Genomic DNA, 19,505 nt, shown 5'->3' on the forward strand with positions numbered 1-19,505 from the left:
TGTTATCATAAATCAAAGGACAGCTCGTGCCCTGGTCTCGAATGAGCGTAGCCATATTTAATCAGCTGAGCGTATGGTTTGTAACCACCCACTTCTAGAAAAACAGGAGCAGAAAAGGCCTATACAATTTATTTCTAGACCATATCCAAAGCTGTTTGCATGAGTAAAACAATCAACCCGGGGGAAGATTTCTGATAAAACCTGCTCTGCTTATAAGGGTGACAGCACTCTCTCTCTCGGTTGCCAAAGAACGGTCAATCCCTTAAAGTTTAAACACAGGTAAGTCAAGCTGTACATCGTTCGATTTTCATTTTCTTGATCCGCCTCAAAACAGTATGACTTGTCTTAAAACTTGTTGTTCTAACCATTTTCAAACAACTGGAATCACGCTGTGATGTAATCGAGGAAGCCCATCCACAAACTCGGATTTCTTTTGTGTCGTGCTATTCGTGTACCGATTCCGCCACTTTTCTTGATGCGAAATGTTTGTGCCGTTTTGCCGATCAGAGGCATTTTGTACAATGTCTACTTCCTCGAAATGATGTGTCTTGCTTTCGGCACCGAACGGGCGCATTCGGCATGTTAGGCGTTCTCCAATTAGCCAATACTGAGTGAAATACAGATCGGAAGGTCCAAATCGCTGCTTGTTGGGAAACTTAGCGAATTTCGGGGGGATAGTTCGTGTAATTAACGGTCTTTCTGTGAATGGTGAAAAAGCCTTTTGCTCAAATCGTTTTCTCTACTTTCAGAAACTTTGTCAATTCCACGATGAAGGCATTTATCGGTTTTGCTCTGACTATGTTGGTAGCTTTGGCTGCCAGTACATGTAATCACGCTGCCGTGAGTATACACGACAAAATTATTATTCTTCAAGTTATATTTCTCCTTCAAAATCCTAGTCCTTACTATGTATAGTAACTCACTTACCTCCCCCCTCCCTCCCCTCCATTTACATTAAATTATGAAAAATATAATTCATAACAAGAGACAGTAGAGAAGTTTTGCAACCCTCTAACTCACACTCTGACTTCATCGCCGAGGTTGAATTCCAGTTATCTAGTGATACATTCGATTTAATTTAATTGAGGAACATCAATATATCAACATCGTGATATTTCCCCTGCATCGTGACAATAATATTTTGAATTTCAAAACGGACCTGTGCATAAGACGGATATAACGAAGTACATGTCGTTATCCAAGTCCTAGGCATCACCACGAATTAGAAAACGACTTGATTACTTATCAAATTGAAACGAAGGACAAGCCTATTCCCGTGGGGCATTCTTGTCTGCATATATTTGTTTGAACGAAAAATGCAGCTTAAGTGGTCCAGGGCCAGCAGTTTCTGGTCTGCAGCCTCTAACTGATTGGGTCCTCACTAATCAGAAACTGTCAATATACCTGCTGTAATAAAATATCAATAATCACTTGCTTAGAAGGGTTGACAACATTTTCTTTTGTTTGATAAATTACTGTCCAATGTTTAATTAGGGTCTGCACCGTGACTTTGATGAATTGAAAAAACGTCTGCAACCAATGTGATATAATCAGCTGTCATCCCTCCAAATATCATTGTACTACAATACTAATATTTATTTGGCTGGCTGACTGTTTGTTTCAGCTTACAAACATGTCCATTTTTCTTACATATACTGTACTTCCTAACCTAAGGTTAACAGTAAGGATTATGTCCGCCAAGAATAAATTATTTCCGGTAATGCCCACTGTTTGTAATTTCCCTTTGATAGGGGTTTGAGGGTTCAATTTGCGTTTCAATAGTGATTTTAATTCAGTAGTCATGCGTGCCAACAATGGACGTGTGCATTACAGGAAATGTTATCCGAGGCCTGGTGATCATTTCCGCATTTCTTGATAATCGGGCTGGTATTGTGGCTAGACAGACACTAGTCATTAACCGTTGTACGCTCGTGCGAAAGCCCCTGGCTTTTCAATTGTTGGGTGCTCTTAAGGAGCAACTGTTTAATCATTGAGGTAAAACACTTGAACGAAATTTCTTGATTGCAACCTTTATTGACAAATTGGCGTAAATAGGATCGCTGTGCACTGAATCTTTACATTACTGGAAAACGTAGGCCTATTCTCAGTCTGTAATTACTCTATATCCATGTCAAATTCAAGGCCGTCTTCATCATCCAATTCCTCATTGCCAATCAGTAAATCATCCACATCAGCTGGATAGTGCAAGAGCCCTGCCGCGCCCCAAGCTCGGACAATAGCCTCCAAGGCAATCCCATCCCATGATGCAGACACAATTTCAAGGACAGCTTCCCATGGAATTCGTGGACACTGACCATCCTCACCAGTGTTGGTTGTTTTCCATGCTTTCCACGCATTGCGTGCCCTGGCTTTGAATGCGCGCATAACGGTGCAGTCTAACGGCTGCACAAATGCCGTTCAGCCAGGTGGAATGAACTGCACTAGTCCACCTGCTTCCCCGACTGCTCTTGATGTTGATCTGTGGAGAACATGTTTGTTCATACGTCCTGTTGTGTATACTGTCCATCTGCATGAACGTTTCGTCCATGTTGCCGATGATGCGGAATGCCATCTCTCCAACTGTTTGAAAAAAGTTGGCACGGAACTCGGCAATGAGATTCTCAGCGTCCTAGGTATCGTCCTGGGGCCGTATTTACAAAGCCCTCGCATCTCTGCGACCACGCAAATCTATTTTTCACCTGCATACACCCTATTGTTCACTGACTGTCAGACAAAAGATTAGCGTGGTCGAAAAGTTGCGAGGGCTTTGTAAATATGGCCCCTGGTATCTTTCGTCACTTTCCGCAGGGAAATGTTTTGTCTAGAAATTGAAATAGCAGAGATGTTAACATGATTGGGATGAACATGATGAAAGCGCTATACACTTTATTTAACCATTTTAGCATTAAGCATTTTGAGAGGTATACTAAGAGAAACAGCTTATCAGCAGAATTGTTGTTTCACTAGAAAACAATAGACTCATTCTGAGTTTATCTTTTCTTGAAACCTTCAAACCAACCATTTGATGCAGCAAGGTTTGAGCGTTCAGGTTTACTAGTTACAATGTCGGCTTGGGTTTCTTCAGGAAGCTGGTCCCACCACTGTTGAAACTCGATCATCGCCCTCTCCTTTAGATCTTCGATACTGACTAGCATACCAATTTGTCTTTTATCACGAAACCACTCCGACATCTCAACTTCCATCTCAGGCCAATACCCTGAAAGACAAAACATAGTAATTCATTATTTGCAACCTGACAGCCATATTGAATATCGGATCACGCCAAATTTCGCAAGGAACCTTCCTCTATAGTCACCCCAAGATACACAACAACAAGTTTCATGGCAAAATTGTCCACAAACGTACAGACGGACATCGGACGCTACGACAATACCCGTCGGGCTGATGGGTAAAAAAGGTGCTATACAGCAAAAAATTGCTATACATGTACACGCCATAGCACCTCTATTGTACCCCTAGTTTTCAGAGTGAAGGGTTAAAGTGCAACTCACCGACATCGTGGTCCTTGACCTTGCGCTCTTGGCCCCTTTTTTTGCTGTGGTCAAAATTGTGGCGAATTGTCTCCTCCTTGCGCAACCAAGACAGGAACGTGGCCTTCTTGATGTTGTGCTCTTCTGAATACAGCCTTACACATCTTTGTTGGTTTCGGTACCCGTCTATGTACTTCAGCTTTTCTTTTAAAGAGTAAGACGCGAACATTCTGCGTGCCGTGATTATGCAAGCTAAGCTAGGGCTTCTATGAAGTCTTTCAAGCAGTCATGGTCTTTATACCATGCAACAATGTTCATTTCCACTCAAAGCTCGTGACAGTTGTTAATTTCACTCTACTTCAGATTTGTTAGTTTCACTATTGAAACACAGATTGAACCAGTCAAACCTCTATCACGCCACGTGATGGCCTTGGCTATCACTAAATTATAAATGGGCATTACCGGAATAAATTATTCTCGGCGGCCATATTTCTCACTATTAACCTTAGGTTAGGAAGTACAGTAATGTCATTCATTATCATAGACAATTAGCGACTCACCCACCGTTTTGGAAATATTGGCAATTTTTTAAATAGCATTCCGCGAAGTTACTATTTATAGCTCACAGGGTCATTTGCATAAGATATTGATGACGTTTTAGTCACGTGACAGTCGGACATCGACACTTATTTCTACGCATTTGAGCTTATTTCAAAGTCAATTATCTTTGACCCTGCATTGTTTTTAGCATGAATGATACCATAGAGTCAGAGAGAGAAATATTCAGAACAATTATGTAGTATTTCCAACACTCGGACGTGTGCCAGATTGAATCTAACTGCCCTAGTTAGAAAGCCTGAATCCATTACGAAACCGCATGTTTGTCCGACATTGCCTGTAATTCAGCGATGGGGAAATAGAGGGCAGCAGCTGCAGTGACCTCATCATCGCGGAATGCTATTTATGTCTTTACTTTGGTCGAAGAGCTGGGACTCAAAACAAATGAACATTATGAGGGTTTTGCTCAAGCAGAACGATGTTTTAATTCAGCACGCCACGCAGATGTCATCCCGATTGCGGGTGTCCACGGGCGTTGTGGCACCATTGGAATAGTCATCTGACAATGTTATTTGTTATTCAGGGGTTGCAAGAGCACCTTTTGATGCGGCCGAAATATGACCATATCAGGGGCAGACAAGTTTCCCATTGGCCACACCGAACGGCCCTTTTGTAGAGTCCTAAACGAAGGGGGTTTTCTCTTTAGGTTCAGTTTTTGGACTATACAATACCAAACGACGAGGCTCTCTGTCTCTCTGGTTTTAATGGACCGGACTATTATAATTTACAAAGTGAGATTATGTGCTTAACCCTTCAGCACTCCAACGCCCATAGACGCACGCAGCTTTTTTCTTCAAACGCATTTGCCGCAGTGGTTTACTAGTATTATGTTGCTGACTTTGTTCTTTTACCTCGCAACAGGCGCAGGGAGTGAAGATAAATGGCAGCTCGCCAGATTTTGATAAAGCCAGCGGTAAGGATGATTATCCATTATAAGGCAACACATAGGAAGTAGCTTACACTCACCCTGGAAAATCGAAATCCGGAACTCCGGGCAATACGCGGCAAATCCAAGAGTCATCTCGTATTCCCAAGATTCTTTTCTCGCAAAATGGCTTTCTTAGCGCGTACCCAAATATGGTGGTATAACTGAAGCGTACATGTACATTCGGATCTAGAGATACTGGGCTTACTATCAAGTGAACTGATTTCAAGCACCATACCTTTGCTAAGGTATCGTGACGAAGAAACAGATTTTAAAATAGGCATATACAACAATTTTAAGGTACTTCACATAGTGGAGCCTATCGGACGGAACATTTAAATTTCAACTATTGTGTTACCAAGATCCGAATGCAAACGTTAACTAGAACCTATCACCTTGTCGACAGACTGTCCCCACCAAAGTTCATGCCACTGATGCTGGTGCTGCTGATGAAACGTTTCTTTTCTTCAACTGTTACCGGATTCTCTAAATGTCTTGAATTTAACAGCCTCAAGAAATATCTGGTCCATTTGTCGGACAAGTCCAAGCTAGTTAGTGTCGAAATAAAAATGACCTGGCCGATGTTATTTAAGAAAAGATAGCTACATGTACCTTAACGTTTTAAGATGGCGTTTAGTCTAGCAGATCAGACATAGCGACATAACGCCGAATAGAATCAGCGCCAGTCAGCGTTAGTTACAAGTCGCATATTTCAAACCTTACACAGATGAAACCCATTTTAAGCGACTAGCTAGCCCTATTTCGCCACCAGTGCAACTGCATTTCTCCAGCGAAGTTAATTGTTCCCCTTTTTTTCCGCTCTTTCAACACTAATAGACAGCGAGAAGCACAGAAAAACGGTCCCTCATTATCTTTTGTGGTTTTGGATTATTGAGCGGACACCACACCTGATAGAGCCATTCAAACGAATTTCTTCCTAATTTCAGTTGGAGTTGCGAACGCCGTAACTGGTCTTCTCACTACACTTACTGACAGTAAGTATAAAATCCAAAATATTCGGCCTTCTGTTCATCAAGAGAACCGTGTTATTGGGCCAAATGAACATGTTACTCGTCAAGTTTCTCTCTTAGATTATAATTCCACTCGGTCGATCAAGCTAAAATCTGCGGCGGTTTGTCACTTGAGTTTGCTAATTTTGCATTTAAAATTTCGGGCCAACCTTGGCAGCTTCCCGCTAATATGGAATCAGTCCTCTACTCAAAGAAACTCATACAACCAAAATATGCGTTGTCGGACCAAGAAACTTGGTGAGATTTCATTTAAACAATACGAATCTCTTAAAGAAATGAAACGCCCCCCAAAAGAGCGATTTTTGTCACTGCACCCTGCATTAATTGTCGCTGCGATGAGTGATGAAATATCATGCGTCTGTTGGTAATACCTGTAATCGCTGAGTTTGATGCTGAAGGTAGGTCGCAGCGATCACCGATTTTTGTCGCAGGTACCAGCGCTGACAACTGCAAGCGAGAGATTATTGTCGCATGCGATCATGGTTACAGGTGCATCGACGAAAATCGTTCGTTTGCTGGGCTTTAGGGTATTGATCCTTTGAAAACCTAACGTATGTCTTTGCCAATACTAAGTGCTACTAAGTGCTCCCCTAACATATGAACAGGAAGACCCAGATGCCTCCAAAGTGATTCGAACTAGCTGCTGATGATAAGAAAATCTGATTCCTCGTCCTCTTACACACTGAATCAATATTTTCCAGCGCTGAAGTTCCAGCTTAAAGTGGCAAAAGATAAATTCGGAAAGGCGCCAAACTCACGCCCAAGTAACCCGAGCCCAGGTTACTCTAGCCCAACTTACAACACAGGAGGTTACTCGACCCCAAGTTACAACACAGGAGGTTACTCTAGAACAAGTTACAACACAGGAGGTTACTCTAGATCAAGTTACAACACAGGAGGTTACTCTAGATCAAGTTACAACACAGGAGGTTACAATAGCCCAAGTTACAACACAGGAGGTTACTCTAGATCAAGTTACAACACAGGAGGTTACTCTAGATCAAGTTACACGACAGGTAACTCGAGGTACCACACGACAGGTAACTCGAGGTACCACACGACAGGTAACTCGAGGTACCACATGACAGGAAGTTACCGGAGCTCGGCAATCTATTAGGCTAGACGATTTCGTGCGATCGGAAACCCTGAACCGCATCTCAACGATCAGGGCCTACAGAATAGCAGCTTTGAATAACTTAAACCTTTCACACCAAGAATGCCGCGGCAATAAACCCTGGCGTTGCAGATTCTATTTCCAAGTGTCAAATGGTAACTTCAAGAGGTCAACGAATTTCAATTAACAGGTTGTAATAGACAAACGGAGAATCAAGCCCACGTTTTTTTACCGGAAATCCTCAAAGCGTGTATTATTTTGGCCTCTGACTAAAGAATACGAAATTTACATGTAAAAGCAATCTTCATCAGCATGATCGGAGAAAATTCCATGTCTTGGCGATCTTCTAGTTGACTCTCATATTGTTTAGTGCATCCCGGGGGTACTTAACAACTTGCACAAATCTATATCATGTCAAATTACGTCCGTCTTCCCTTCTTCTCATCCATTGAAGTACACCTGTCGAAGTTGAACCTGCAACATATTGGCGTAATGTTTCTCACTGTACTGCATACACCGTACATGTCATGTTAATGCATAGTAATAAATCATATCCAGAATAGCAAGACTTGTTATGTTTGTGGTATAAGCTTGGTCAAAAATTTTTCTTATGTCAGTTTTAAAGGAGGATCATCCTAATTTAAAGCTTTAGTCATTCCTTCACGTTGAGATGAATGTGTCGCCTTCATTTCTATCACACTTTAAGCTTCTCCGCGGGTCCGGCTCTCCTTCTGTCCTGCAATATACAACGCCGATTCGATCATCGTCATTGGTACGTACACGAAGTTTTGCAACCCGCTCTCAATTTCGTTGTTGCAACTCCATGGGCAAGGTATGCCTGGGCCAGCTCGTGCATCTCTTGTCGGTAGATTGTTTGTCGGCCAAACACTGCTTGACAAGCCCACCAGTGGTTGGAAGCTTAAGCTTTAACTGCCCCGACAAAACCATCGAGCCCATGTGCGAACGCAAGGACTTCCAGCCGTACACGATTTCAGCCTACTGTGCGGCTCCTGCTGAGATAGGGGCCCCGGCTTTCTTGATGGATGGCCAGACTATCCCCAAGGTGCATGCCCTACGTTATGTCGAATCGGCCACACAATTACCGTGCGTATGGTGATCTATGACGCCAGGCGTCACGTGGAAATAATTAATGAGATCAAGTTGTTTACTTTCTCGTCAAGAAACGAAAAGGTTTGTGAAATAGGGATTCTTATATACTTGGATGTTGCTTAGCCAACATGTTTATCGTGCTGGCGGTGATGCTGTGTGAGGGCCTTACAATTGGGGGAACAAGAACTCTGTGAACAAAGATACGCACCCCTGAATAGCACAATCGATATGTCTGAGAAATGATTACGTAGTGCCAATTTGTCCCCTAGGCAAATGCCGATCCACATCTCACATTTCGTGACCTTTCCTCCAAGTGCCTTGTCAAGGACCTACACCTCACACTTTGTGACCCGTCTGCATGCCAAGTGCCTTATCCAAGGACCCAGTCCCCAACTACCAACATTAGAACATATTATCTGCTCCCAATTCCCACTCGGATATCATGTTGAGAGCACTCAGGCGGTGGAGAGCGATGACTGTCAGTCCAGACTTTCCCAATCCAGTCCAGTGTTTTTTAATCCATAGTTTTCCAATACCCATAGGTGCGGGACTATAATCACTATTATAATTGACGAGTTGCAGTTAGCGTTGAACACCTTAATAAGCCTGGTTTTACCTCTACTGTCATCCATTATCAACTGACATGATGTAGTTTTAAACAAGGGAGGTTAATACGTATGTTTGAGTACTTTGAATAAAGTCATTGCGACAATATCATGCATTTTGTAGTCCAGTTTTCATGATCACATCATGTACAGTAGTTGGTAGTTGCAGTAGTTGTTTGTTGTTGTTGTTAGAAGTATAGGTAAGTAGGGGATTCCAGTAAGGCCGCATCATAGTTTACTGTTAGCAACAACAACAACACTGGAGACATTTTACACAGAAAAACAGTGGAATGTTCCCAATGGGAGACAAGATTTACGCACACACCGGTAACTTAAACCATTCTGGCGCTAATCGCTGGCTGATATCGAGTACATCACCAGTCTGCACCATCTTGGTTTTCCGAGAATTGGTTTAGCATTGTGGACGCCTGTACATCATGTACATGGTTACTTAGTTCCGTTTTCAAGAAGTATTACACTCATGAAAAAAGTGTTACTCACAAACCAGCACCCCATTTACACCAAACCCACAACATACCAACACCCACACAATCCGATTTTTATACCTCGAACAGCCCGCGCCACTGGTATATGCTAGTGATGATAATGCAGTAGTGAGGAGGAACACTTCAAGGGCAGCTGTGAAATTACTACACCGGCAATGAGTACTAGTATTATCAAATACGTAATATTCTTTGTGGCTGGGCTCACTTTGAAAACATTTTCGAATAGAGAACATCGACAATAAGAAACGAACAGACTATATATATATAGCAATTAATTTATTATCAAAAGAGTGTCAAGTCTACATTATTAGATGAAGAAAAATAACATCGCTTTTTACACTTTTGAGATTTGAAAACAACACAGAAGAACACGAATGAAGATGTCAGTACATCGACCAATATTTAATACTCGATGATGCACTATTTTTACTCTTGAAGTTTGGACTCGACAGGTGTAGGTCGGCACCCTCAACGTTAGGCCACAATACACTAACCAATCATTTGTCATATTTAGATCCATGGTAGATACATCCGTGGTAGATACATCAGTTTTGGTCAATAAGGCCCTCACAACACTCAGTACAATGTCTCAATTCTGAACAAAAAGGCGAATTTCGTGTTCTGGATCAACTATCTTATGGATTGACTATACCATCACAAGCCGGTTGTGAATAGAGTCGATCAATAGATAGTCTGTCCTCGGATGCAGAACAGAAATTACGTCATGGTTCTGGAAATGTATACAGTGTCAACGAAGCTCCCCCCATCAAACTGCTAAACATGAAATAAACTATGAGTACATATAATGCATTCCACAATAAGCTGCCACAATTTGCTACTTACACATTTTCTGCACGCTTTTACAGTCCTCCACGAGTCTTGATGAAGAATTTTCGATGAACAGGAGTGATTGGAGATACTGTTGGTGTGTTGTTTAGAAAACTGATTTAATATCAATTGATTTCCAGGGGTGCAGAGACCCCCCCCCTCTCTACCAACGAAACTGTGAGCCAACACAAGAATCTACTGTGGATGATCAAGATGTAAAGTGATATGTCTCTCTAGCCTTAAGTCCCTGAACAATCAGAAGTGAACAATGGGTTAAGGACTATAAAAACGAAGGACTAAGTGATATCAGAGTCTTCCAAATAAAATGCCGATGCTGTCGATATACTAACAGCTGTTGGGCGTACAGTGCGTACCGGCTGCGTACACGGTGGGAGCCCCCAAACTCCGGGTCACGAATGAATGCTCTTGCAAGAAACGAAAGAAGATTCTGAGATGGTTAGTGGCATAGGGACAAGTGAGCGATTAATGCAAATATGTTCGCCGGTTCACGTTGTTGACGTGCTTGGTCTCCGCAATGACTGCGTTGCTACCGGAAATAATATATTTTCATGATATATTTGATGGTGATTTTTATGTAGTATAGACGATCTATACTTTACGATGATTAAGTTGGCAGTTGCTGCAGCTGATTCAGGCAGGTTAATAATTAGGATGATGTAGTGATGATATTGATAACCTTCCGACTGTTTATTAGGCCACGCGTCTTTTGGAGGACGAGGATGATCTTGAAAATGCTGATGATACCGATGATGCTGATAATGTTGATGGTGCTGATGATGTTGATGATGAAGCTGATGATTCTGATGATGGAGGTCATGGTGTTGATGATTATGATGATGTTTATGATACTGGTGATGTTGATAGTGACGATGATGGTGACGATGAAGATGATGATGCTGATGATGGATGGCTGCTGTTGATGATTTTAATATCGGTCATTACGCTGCTGATGATGATACTGAATGAACGTAGTAACATGACGTAAACGCTAGTATTACGGTATCGTGCAGCCTAATGATGATGCAGATTTATGATAATGTACATACCATGGTTCATCTAAACGATGTTTTAAATGATAATAAAAAGGATGATGATCGACGCATTTGAGAATCACAAAACGATAAATGAAAATGATGATGATAACGTCGTTGTTGGTGATGATGATGTCGATGATGCTGATTTGATTACTGATGATAATGACATGGTGGGTGTGAAGGAGGATGATAATGATGACAATGAGTACCCGTAGTTAATGAGGATGTTAGTAGTTCATGTAAATGATCATGATACCGGTGATAATTCGTTTGAGTGAAACACATCGAACCGAACATGCTGTTGTTTATTTTCATGTTTGAAGTTATCTTAATCAAATCTGGGTCGGAGGGGAGGGGGGGGGGGGTTCAAAGTACATGTGACCTTTAGATGATTAAATGTAGACCAGGGCCAAGATGGCTTGCGAATCTCTCGAAAGCATCAAATCAAAGAGACATGATAAGAAAAAGTGCGATCTGACACTGTAACCGAGGGTTGGTTTGTCTCGGTCCCCTTCTATGCAGCAGCGGTGGCAAAGCAATGATGGGAGGGATTTTATCCCGTCTGTCGAGGCATCGAATAAGCTTAACAATACTCCAGATGAAATAATGATGAAAGAGAGAACTAGAGGTGTTAAACGGCGGTCATGTTCGTCGACCTTCTGGTGAGCTTGCTTCTCACGGGGAATTGGTTCTGTCTTATCACGAGTGACTCCTGCGCATTACCGTTAACCACGTCTGGCATCGTCTGATACACAGTGCTAGAATTCCCACGCTGCAACTCCGTAAACTTCACCCGTCTGCAACACATAGTAACAATTTTAAATCCTCTGCGATATTTCTTGCTGAAGAAACAATAAACCAGTGGATTCACACAACAGTTGGAAGAACCTAACCATTGGCAGATAGGATTGAGTATATTTAGGACAATATCAGACGTATATTTGTCGAATTCGGGACCAAAGAAAATTCTCACGCGAATTGCATAAAGAGGTAACCAAGAGAAGGCAAACAGAATCACGACTACCAGCAGCATTTTCACCACTTTGATTTTTGATCGGTACACAACTCCATTCCTCGTATGAACGCCCGGTGGGTCGCGATTCCAGACTTTTAGTCCTATAAGGCTGTAACACACAGTGATTAAAATCAATGGAATGGTGTAGCATGTTAGAAAAATAGCACCTAAAAAGAACGATTTCTTGTCCTCCTCGTTTTTCCAGATCTCAGCACAGTAATATAACGTCACGTTCTTTATCTGTACTGATTTGTGTTGATAGAAGAGGGCCCAGGGGATCATGATAATGGCGGATATCATCCAGATGAATAAGATCACGAATTTTGCTGTCCCTCGCGAGACTTTACACTTCAGCGTATGGCATATGGCGAGATACCTGAAAATTGGAAAATACTGATTTATCGAAAGTTTGAAAAGACTACCAGGTCGTGACCCGTAATCCGAGATTACAACACTTTACGTCATGTTCTTGTTGGTCATTTAAAACAGAGAAACGAAGAATGAAAACAAACTGGAAATCACCAGATTATTAAAAAAAATTAGTTATATCATTTGTTTGATAAATGGATCTTGTTTTTGTTTATCGGCCTTAGTTTCTGAATCTCAAAATTCTCCATCTTAATCAATTCTGTATATGAACCATTCCAATGCTCATCAAAACACAGTTCGTATGATAGATGGCAACACTACCATCTGATCATGTCAGCAACATAATCACCTCCTTTCAAAAGTGCTGTTATTTTCTGTCTGTTCTAGCTTTTAAGTCTAACTGGATTGTTCTTAGGCCAAATTCTTTCCCGATAAACTAGTTCAACATAACATAACCGTGTTGTGAGGTACACACAAAAAAAGATGTTAGTTTTTTTACTGCATGCGTAACATTACATGTCGTCAATCTGCAAACTTCGTGATTTAATAAGATACGGATAGGCGGCGTCTGCTCGCCTCCGCTTTCCTGATCGATGTTCTGCAGCATTATTTCACTTTTAGAAAGTTGAAGTGACTATGAAAGCCATTAAACACGGAGCTGATTTGACATTAACGGAAGTAACATTTAATCGTCGTCTTGCATTTCAATGGAGAATGTGCGGAAAATGTCATCACTGTCTCGGGGCATTAAAGAGTTGATGATGGTATTTTAAAACCTCCTTTTATCCGAAGGAGGCCTAATTTGATTCAAATCGAAGGCATTGCCTGCATGATAACCCTATTGATTTTCCGTTTGCTCATGTAGCAGTTAACCGATTTCAACAGATAGTTATTGTTATGGATCTTGGTATAAGCGAGTTGGGCGAAGTTTTCTACTGGCAGCAAGATGGCAGCACTGTTCGTTGACTGTGATAATTGCCTTTCGTCCAGCCATTGCCTCTGTTGCCTTTCCACTGCAATCGATACTAATGTAAGTGAGACAATGTAGTGTAAAAAATCTTGCCTATCTACTTTAGTATTAACCGAGACAATATTTTGTAATCTTACCTAACTACTGCTACAACTGCCAATGGTGTTATCTGAAACAATGCCTTACCTATCTACAGCAATAGCTGCTAATGTATTAACTGAGGCACTGACGACTGTTCCTTGAAGGTATGGAATCACTTTACATGTTACGGCTCCAAACCTCCAACCTAAAAGTATAAAAAAACATTCAAATATGAGTGTCACTGTCAAGTAACATACGTTTATGGTCGGGGAGCCGGTCTAGGTTGACTACTTGGCGCACGACGATACAGAATCAATCAATTAATCAATAGCTCGATCACCCAATCAATTGAACGGCGCCGTTTGACGTCACTCATCAACGAATGGATGGCGGTTAATGAGTGTTCTTCCTGATGGTTGTCTGTTGGTTGGCGTTAATCTACCTATTGATTGGTGATCTTCATGCGTCAATGATTAACTGCCCCTACTTTCTTTAGTCACTTGCATTGTGCATAAAATGGTTAATGTAGAGTTGACCATCTCACAATGCAAATAGAGATTTGTTTGCCTTTCAGCCGTATCTTATAGCAAGGCAAAGCAAAAAAACTGGTCTATACTTTCGAACGAAGCAAATTATATCAGACGCTGATGACTACGGTATTATTCATTTCCTCGCCAGAGACAGGGATTTACCTTAAGTGATTATTTCCCGCCAGGCAAGACCCTCTTGTTGAGTTTTTGACTTACAATCCTCTTTCGCGTTAAAGCGATTAAATCAAGGTGCTTACACCTCACTTGAGCGTGTTGGTGTCCTGTCACCTTGCAAGTTATAATACTATGCGTAGACTGCGTACGTATTTGACAAAAGAATTACGTGTCGATTTGAAAACCACATTTTAAAGTTTAATTTTCCTGCCATTCCACAAATATTCCACAAAAGGTCCAAAATGTACCATTTGTTTCTTCAGATGAGTGTCGAACATCACACCGCTGTGGCAGAAAACTCACAACAAATCAGCCATATTGACATTGTTGCCAAAGAGAAATTCTGTGGTGTTTGATTATAATTGATATTCATCTCGGATGAGTCTTTGTCTTTTGAGGACGAAATTACAGGCAGAATACCGGGATATAACCAATTTAATGCTGATCCCAAATCAGATAATGCCACCGAACTAACGCATGGCCCACCAAAGCAGGAAAAGTTTTTTTTACATAATGTGGATGTTCTTCCAGACGAGTGCATTTTGGCATTTAAGCACGAACGAGCCTTCATTTATAAAGTCCATCCAAAGGGCGCAATGACAGTTTTTTTTCGTATGACAGACGACGACGAAGGGACACCCACCTTTTTGTGACATTGTCAAATATTAGGAATGCTACGTTCAACAGACGGACGTCTTGCACTTTCAGTGTATTCTCTCAGAATGTATTTCTTTTAGATTTGTAGAAAAGACGTGAATCCGCCCGAGGCTGATTTGTCGGCCAAAACCATCCCACATATCGCTCAGAACGCACTGGGAGCATCCGTGATAGCTCAACTTCGGATCAGACAATATCCTTGATTGCTGCAGAGGATTTACGAGGCGTGACGGCAAAGTTCGTCACATGTTTGCGGATGTTGTGCTGTAAAGTAAGGCTGATATTCCTTTGGGGTACACAAATTCTAAGATATTTTGTTATTAGCGTTCGATCCGACATCGCCCATACTCATGCACTGGATGTTTTCAGGCTCTTTCTGTCAGAAGGAAAGTAATTTAAACCAAGAACCCTAGATTACAATCTTGTAATGTAATGTTGGTGGTTCAGCTGATCAAAGAATCTGTTCAAGTTCGAGCTGTACGGAATTGGCTTCAGTCACCCGTGACCCGAAAGAGTTGTGTCCCAGCGCACGTCTTTCGAAACGGGTGTTGGGTATGTTGAAACCATACAATCCTCATTGACCCCATCCTATGGCACCAGTGCTTTCCAATATTGCCCGCCTCTCGATATTTCAAATCTTGTGTATGACGAAGGATTATCAAAAACCTGAATCTCAGGATGCAGCGAGGTTGTGCAGGGAAGTGCAGTGGTAAGGCCACTCCAAATTACCGTCAGCACCTGTTATTCCTCCCTGAAGTAGTGGGTGCGATTCCCTGCAGTCCGGGCACGTCTTAAAGAGCTGAGAGAGAGTTTAAGTCTCTCTGACGGCGTAGGTTTCCTGCAGGGAATCCGGTTTCCTCTAACATTGCATAATAAGTCGTCCAATATTGACTATAGAACTAATATTGTCCTTGCTGACGCTCAACTCTTAACTCACCCTTTCTTTAAACCAATTGCCGACATTTCAAAACAGCATGATACTAAATGACTTGGTCAAAAGCCTCTTAGCCTGACCTCGTCCCAAGCGTGTGATTATTCATCCAGGATGGTGATTGTGAGAAGATCAGTTTCAATCTACTTCAAAGAACAGCAACATTTTACTCTGACAATCGAATCAGAGAAAGTGCATTTAAGGATATCGACAGGAAAGCTTTTAGATGAACTAAAAGGGAGAGCGGTTCAATTCATCCCAAAGGTATTCTTCTTTTGACAGCCAGATCAAGGCGAATACCTTATAACGACAACGACAGCAACAACCAGCATCTGCAACACCAAAGTGTCGAGAAAGATTTCAATATGATGATGTATCGGCCGGAATGCTCCATTGGCACCGCCAATGTGTCTAGAACTTGAAATCCAAGAGCAGTTATAACTTCTTCAAAACAACCTGAATGCCAATTTCAAGGAAAGGGTGTATGTTGTTTGTTTTCCAGAGAAAAGCCTCATAGGTTTTAAATCGGCTTTTTTTTTCATTTTCAAGGAGTTCTAATTATTTCAGGATTTCAAGATCTAGCAAAAATTGTGGTACCTATGGTCAACCTTCAATTCTCGAATTTTGATTTAACCACGATTCGAGTCGATATGGGACACGAGGCTTCACCAAGGTTAGTGCAGGCTGGTAGTCCGTTGAAGGAACCTTCTTCTGCAAAGACCTCTTCACCCATTCACTTACTCCTACACCTTGCCATTTCTATGTCATCGGGTGCCACAGTGCAACGACCAACATCACATACTGCTTACTGCATGCTATCATCGCACAGCGAGACCTTTGACAAAAATTGCTGCACGATTATCTGGTCAACCGCCATCTATTATATCTACTTTGTTCGTGTTGTTTACGATGGCAACACGTACAGCCAACAAAGAACTGGAAAGCATTTGTTTTTCCGGGCGGATACCCAGGAAGCCATTTTAGTGTTTGATGGCGAGGTGAAAAAAAAGAAGATTGGACACAGGACAAAGGACGGACTATTTCTTTACCCTGGGAAACGTTGTCGCCTCTTTTTGCATCATAAAATGACCGTGCTTTGTGCTATTTCAAACATGTCAAATGGGCAGTGTAGGTAAGCACGTAGCAGCAGAAGCAGGAGGCTAGTTTTGATGTCGGAAATGGTGAGCGCGGGGTTGTTCCTCACTCGGTCATTTTTCTCATTTGACTACTATTAGTGAGTATTCGCGATCATGTTCCGAGAACCAATCCACCGAGGATGACCGACTGGTGTGTAGGACGTCAACAGTTGTTGGACATGTATTTGCGATCGACAATCTGAATATATAAAAGTGAACCGTTCACGACTTCTGTTAATGAATACGGAGAGCATTTGATGGAGTGTTTTACAGTCAGTCATGTTGAATGGCAAACAATGATTTGTCCTGCCTGACTCAAATGTTGTCATGGTCTTTTTGGCTTGCTTTCATTTGTCTGTCCCTCCAGCATGGCAGGTGATGACGTCTCGTGAAACCACTCTATTGATTTTTGTATTTGTGCAAGTAGTGCCACACGTTAGCTGAACAAGTGATCTCCTTTAGGTTGACTTTCGGATTTAACGGGAAGAAGTAACATCACGAAACTTGGTGGGATGATGGTACAAAGCTCTGTTCAGACTTGACCCCTGACAAATTTAAATTTCTCTCTCATACTATGAAAGTAGTGCTAAGTGATGTGGGATCATTTTCTAATCACCGTACCAAATACATATTACGAATTTGATACAAACTAATACAGTATTAAAAATAGCAAAACAAATACCAGCTAGCCTATAGTACGTGGACAACAATAATTTAAAATTAGCCGAAGTAGTCTCTAAAACGTGACACTCGTTAATCGTCTTCTGTACTTAGTTGTACGAAGAAGCTGAGAAGTTTTCGAGAAGACTGTCAATAATAGTAACTAAGTATATTTACATATTTCGTTCAACTTCGTCGTTCGTACGTAGCTCTTCGTAAGGGTTGCAAAACGTGCCTAATGCAAAAAAAGCTATCAATCATCCAGGTAATTTGTTTTACTCTGTCTTACGTCACTTCAAGCTAAAATAATGCGTCCAGAGCTATCTGTAATTGCCGCAATATCGTACATCAAAATGTTACTCACGACAAACGTGCCATAAACTTTTACGACGACAGGAAAAATTAGCACATTGCAATTAATGATGAAACGAAATGAGCAGGCAATAATTGAAGCGACAGCAAATAAGATATTAAAGAACCGTTTTATTTTGCTGCATCCAATAAAGACTGTTAGGTGTCTCAAGATGCTGATAAATTGACTAATTTGAAGAAAAGAAGATGTTTAAAGTGTTTGAATCGGTAGACGGCTGTGCTAATATAGTTAGGATGGTTTTCCAGCTTTGGTATAGCCATAGGCACAGCTACAGGACGTCACGTTATAGGCACAGTCATACATAGAAATCACGTCGTCACCTTAAGTAAACATTATAGCAAAATATCTCAAGATTTAAGAGTTAACAACAGAATTTTCAGAGCAACACATGGACGCTTGTACCGCGCCCATCCGGATATGTGCCAATACCGATGGAAACGCTCCAATATTGATGGTGCCCATATGATCATTACAATTTTATTTTCAGACCAAAAAGAATTTTTACATTTCAGTAGCCATAGGCAGTATGATATACTGTAATGTAAAAAGTAATGTAAATATGCATGTATATAGCGCACGTTCCAGGTCATAATTATCTGCTCACATGCGCTTTACATCATTGACCCATATGCCCGGGTGAAAAGCACAGTCTTCAGTTAAAAATGGGAAGAGATTTCGCCTCCCTTACCTCGAGGGACAGAGCATTCCACAAACTGGATGCTCTGATGGTGAAAGTCTTGCCACCATAGGTGTCCAGCCGGAAACTTGGAGTTTGCAGGAGACCAAGGCACCCTGATCTCAGACTCCGACCAGGGACATATGCCGGCAGGATATCCACCAGGTAGCTTGGTGCTGTACCATGTCTACATTTGTACGCCAGTACCAGGACCTTAAAATCAATACGGTACTTGACCGGCAGCCAATGAAGACATTTGAGGACTGGTGTGATGTGCTCCCGGCGAGGGGTTCTGGTAATCAACCTGGCTGCTCGGTTCTCGACCATCTGCAGCTTGTCGATGAGTTTAGCATCTGCGCCAGCAAGCAGACTATTGCAGTAGTCCAGTCGCGAAACAACCAGGGACTGAACCAGTGACCTAGTCGCATGTTGGGTGAGCCGCTTTCGCACCAAACCAATGTTTCTCAAATGAAATGATGTCGACCTGACAAGACTATTTACCTGAGGGGCCATGGAAAGAGTGTGGTCAAAAAGGACCCCAAGATTTCTAACAGGACCCCTCGAGATATTGACATCAACCCCAGACACTGACATAGACTGGACATCAAGCTTGTCCAGGACACTGGGTTGACCAAAAACCATGATCTCGG

At 41.8% G+C, this 19,505-nt stretch overlaps 3 protein-coding genes across 3 annotated transcripts in view; 2 read left to right on the top strand and 1 right to left on the bottom strand.

Annotated features, from left to right (window-relative positions):
- Window positions 1-142: 142 nt before the first annotated feature.
- On the top strand, window positions 143-7,739 carry LOC135487763 (prisilkin-39-like). Its single transcript, XM_064771840.1, has 5 exons — window positions 143-279; window positions 750-840; window positions 4,971-5,022; window positions 5,982-6,029; window positions 6,767-7,739. The coding sequence occupies exons 2-5, from the start codon at window positions 769-771 to the stop codon at window positions 7,180-7,182; spliced, it is 588 nt and encodes a 195-aa protein (XP_064627910.1). The 5' UTR covers window positions 143-279; window positions 750-768; the 3' UTR covers window positions 7,183-7,739.
- Window positions 7,740-10,648: 2,909 nt separating this feature from the next.
- Window positions 10,649-11,498, top strand: LOC135496952 (germ cell nuclear acidic protein-like). Its single transcript, XM_064786559.1, has 3 exons — window positions 10,649-10,684; window positions 10,944-11,230; window positions 11,336-11,498. Exons 1-3 carry the CDS (start codon window positions 10,649-10,651, stop codon window positions 11,496-11,498), a joined length of 486 nt encoding a protein of 161 aa, XP_064642629.1.
- Window positions 11,499-11,671: 173 nt separating this feature from the next.
- Window positions 11,672-19,505, bottom strand: part of LOC135487800 (neuropeptide SIFamide receptor-like) — a 144,505-nt gene continuing 136,671 nt past the window's right edge. Inside the window, exons 2-3 of the mRNA XM_064771886.1 lie at window positions 13,824-13,923; window positions 11,672-12,674 (exon numbers count right to left, since the gene is read on the bottom strand). Coding sequence (XP_064627956.1) covers window positions 11,915-12,674; window positions 13,824-13,923 — 860 coding nt within the window. The 3' untranslated portion in view covers window positions 11,672-11,914. The remainder of the gene's footprint in view (window positions 12,675-13,823; window positions 13,924-19,505) is intronic.

The sequence above is a fragment of the Lineus longissimus genome, chromosome 1 (assembly GCF_910592395.1).
Source record: "Lineus longissimus chromosome 1, tnLinLong1.2, whole genome shotgun sequence".
Taxonomy (NCBI): Eukaryota; Metazoa; Nemertea; class Pilidiophora; order Heteronemertea; family Lineidae; genus Lineus; species Lineus longissimus.

Excerpts from the sequence above, each read along its gene's own strand:
- LOC135487763 (XM_064771840.1), top strand. The coding sequence starts at position 769 with ATGAAGGCATTTATCGGTTTTGCTCTGACTATGTTGGTAGCTTTGGCT. Across the intron at positions 5,023-5,981 it reads AGATTTTGATAAAGCCAGCG|TTGGAGTTGCGAACGCCGTA; the intron begins GTAAGGATGATT and ends TCCTAATTTCAG. Across the intron at positions 6,030-6,766 it reads TCTCACTACACTTACTGACA|CGCTGAAGTTCCAGCTTAAA; the intron begins GTAAGTATAAAA and ends AATATTTTCCAG.
- LOC135496952 (XM_064786559.1), top strand. The coding sequence starts at position 10,649 with ATGCTCTTGCAAGAAACGAAAGAAGATTCTGAGATG. Across the intron at positions 10,685-10,943 it reads CGAAAGAAGATTCTGAGATG|GCCACGCGTCTTTTGGAGGA; the intron begins GTTAGTGGCATA and ends ACTGTTTATTAG. Across the intron at positions 11,231-11,335 it reads AATGAACGTAGTAACATGAC|GATGATGATCGACGCATTTG; the intron begins GTAAACGCTAGT and ends GATAATAAAAAG.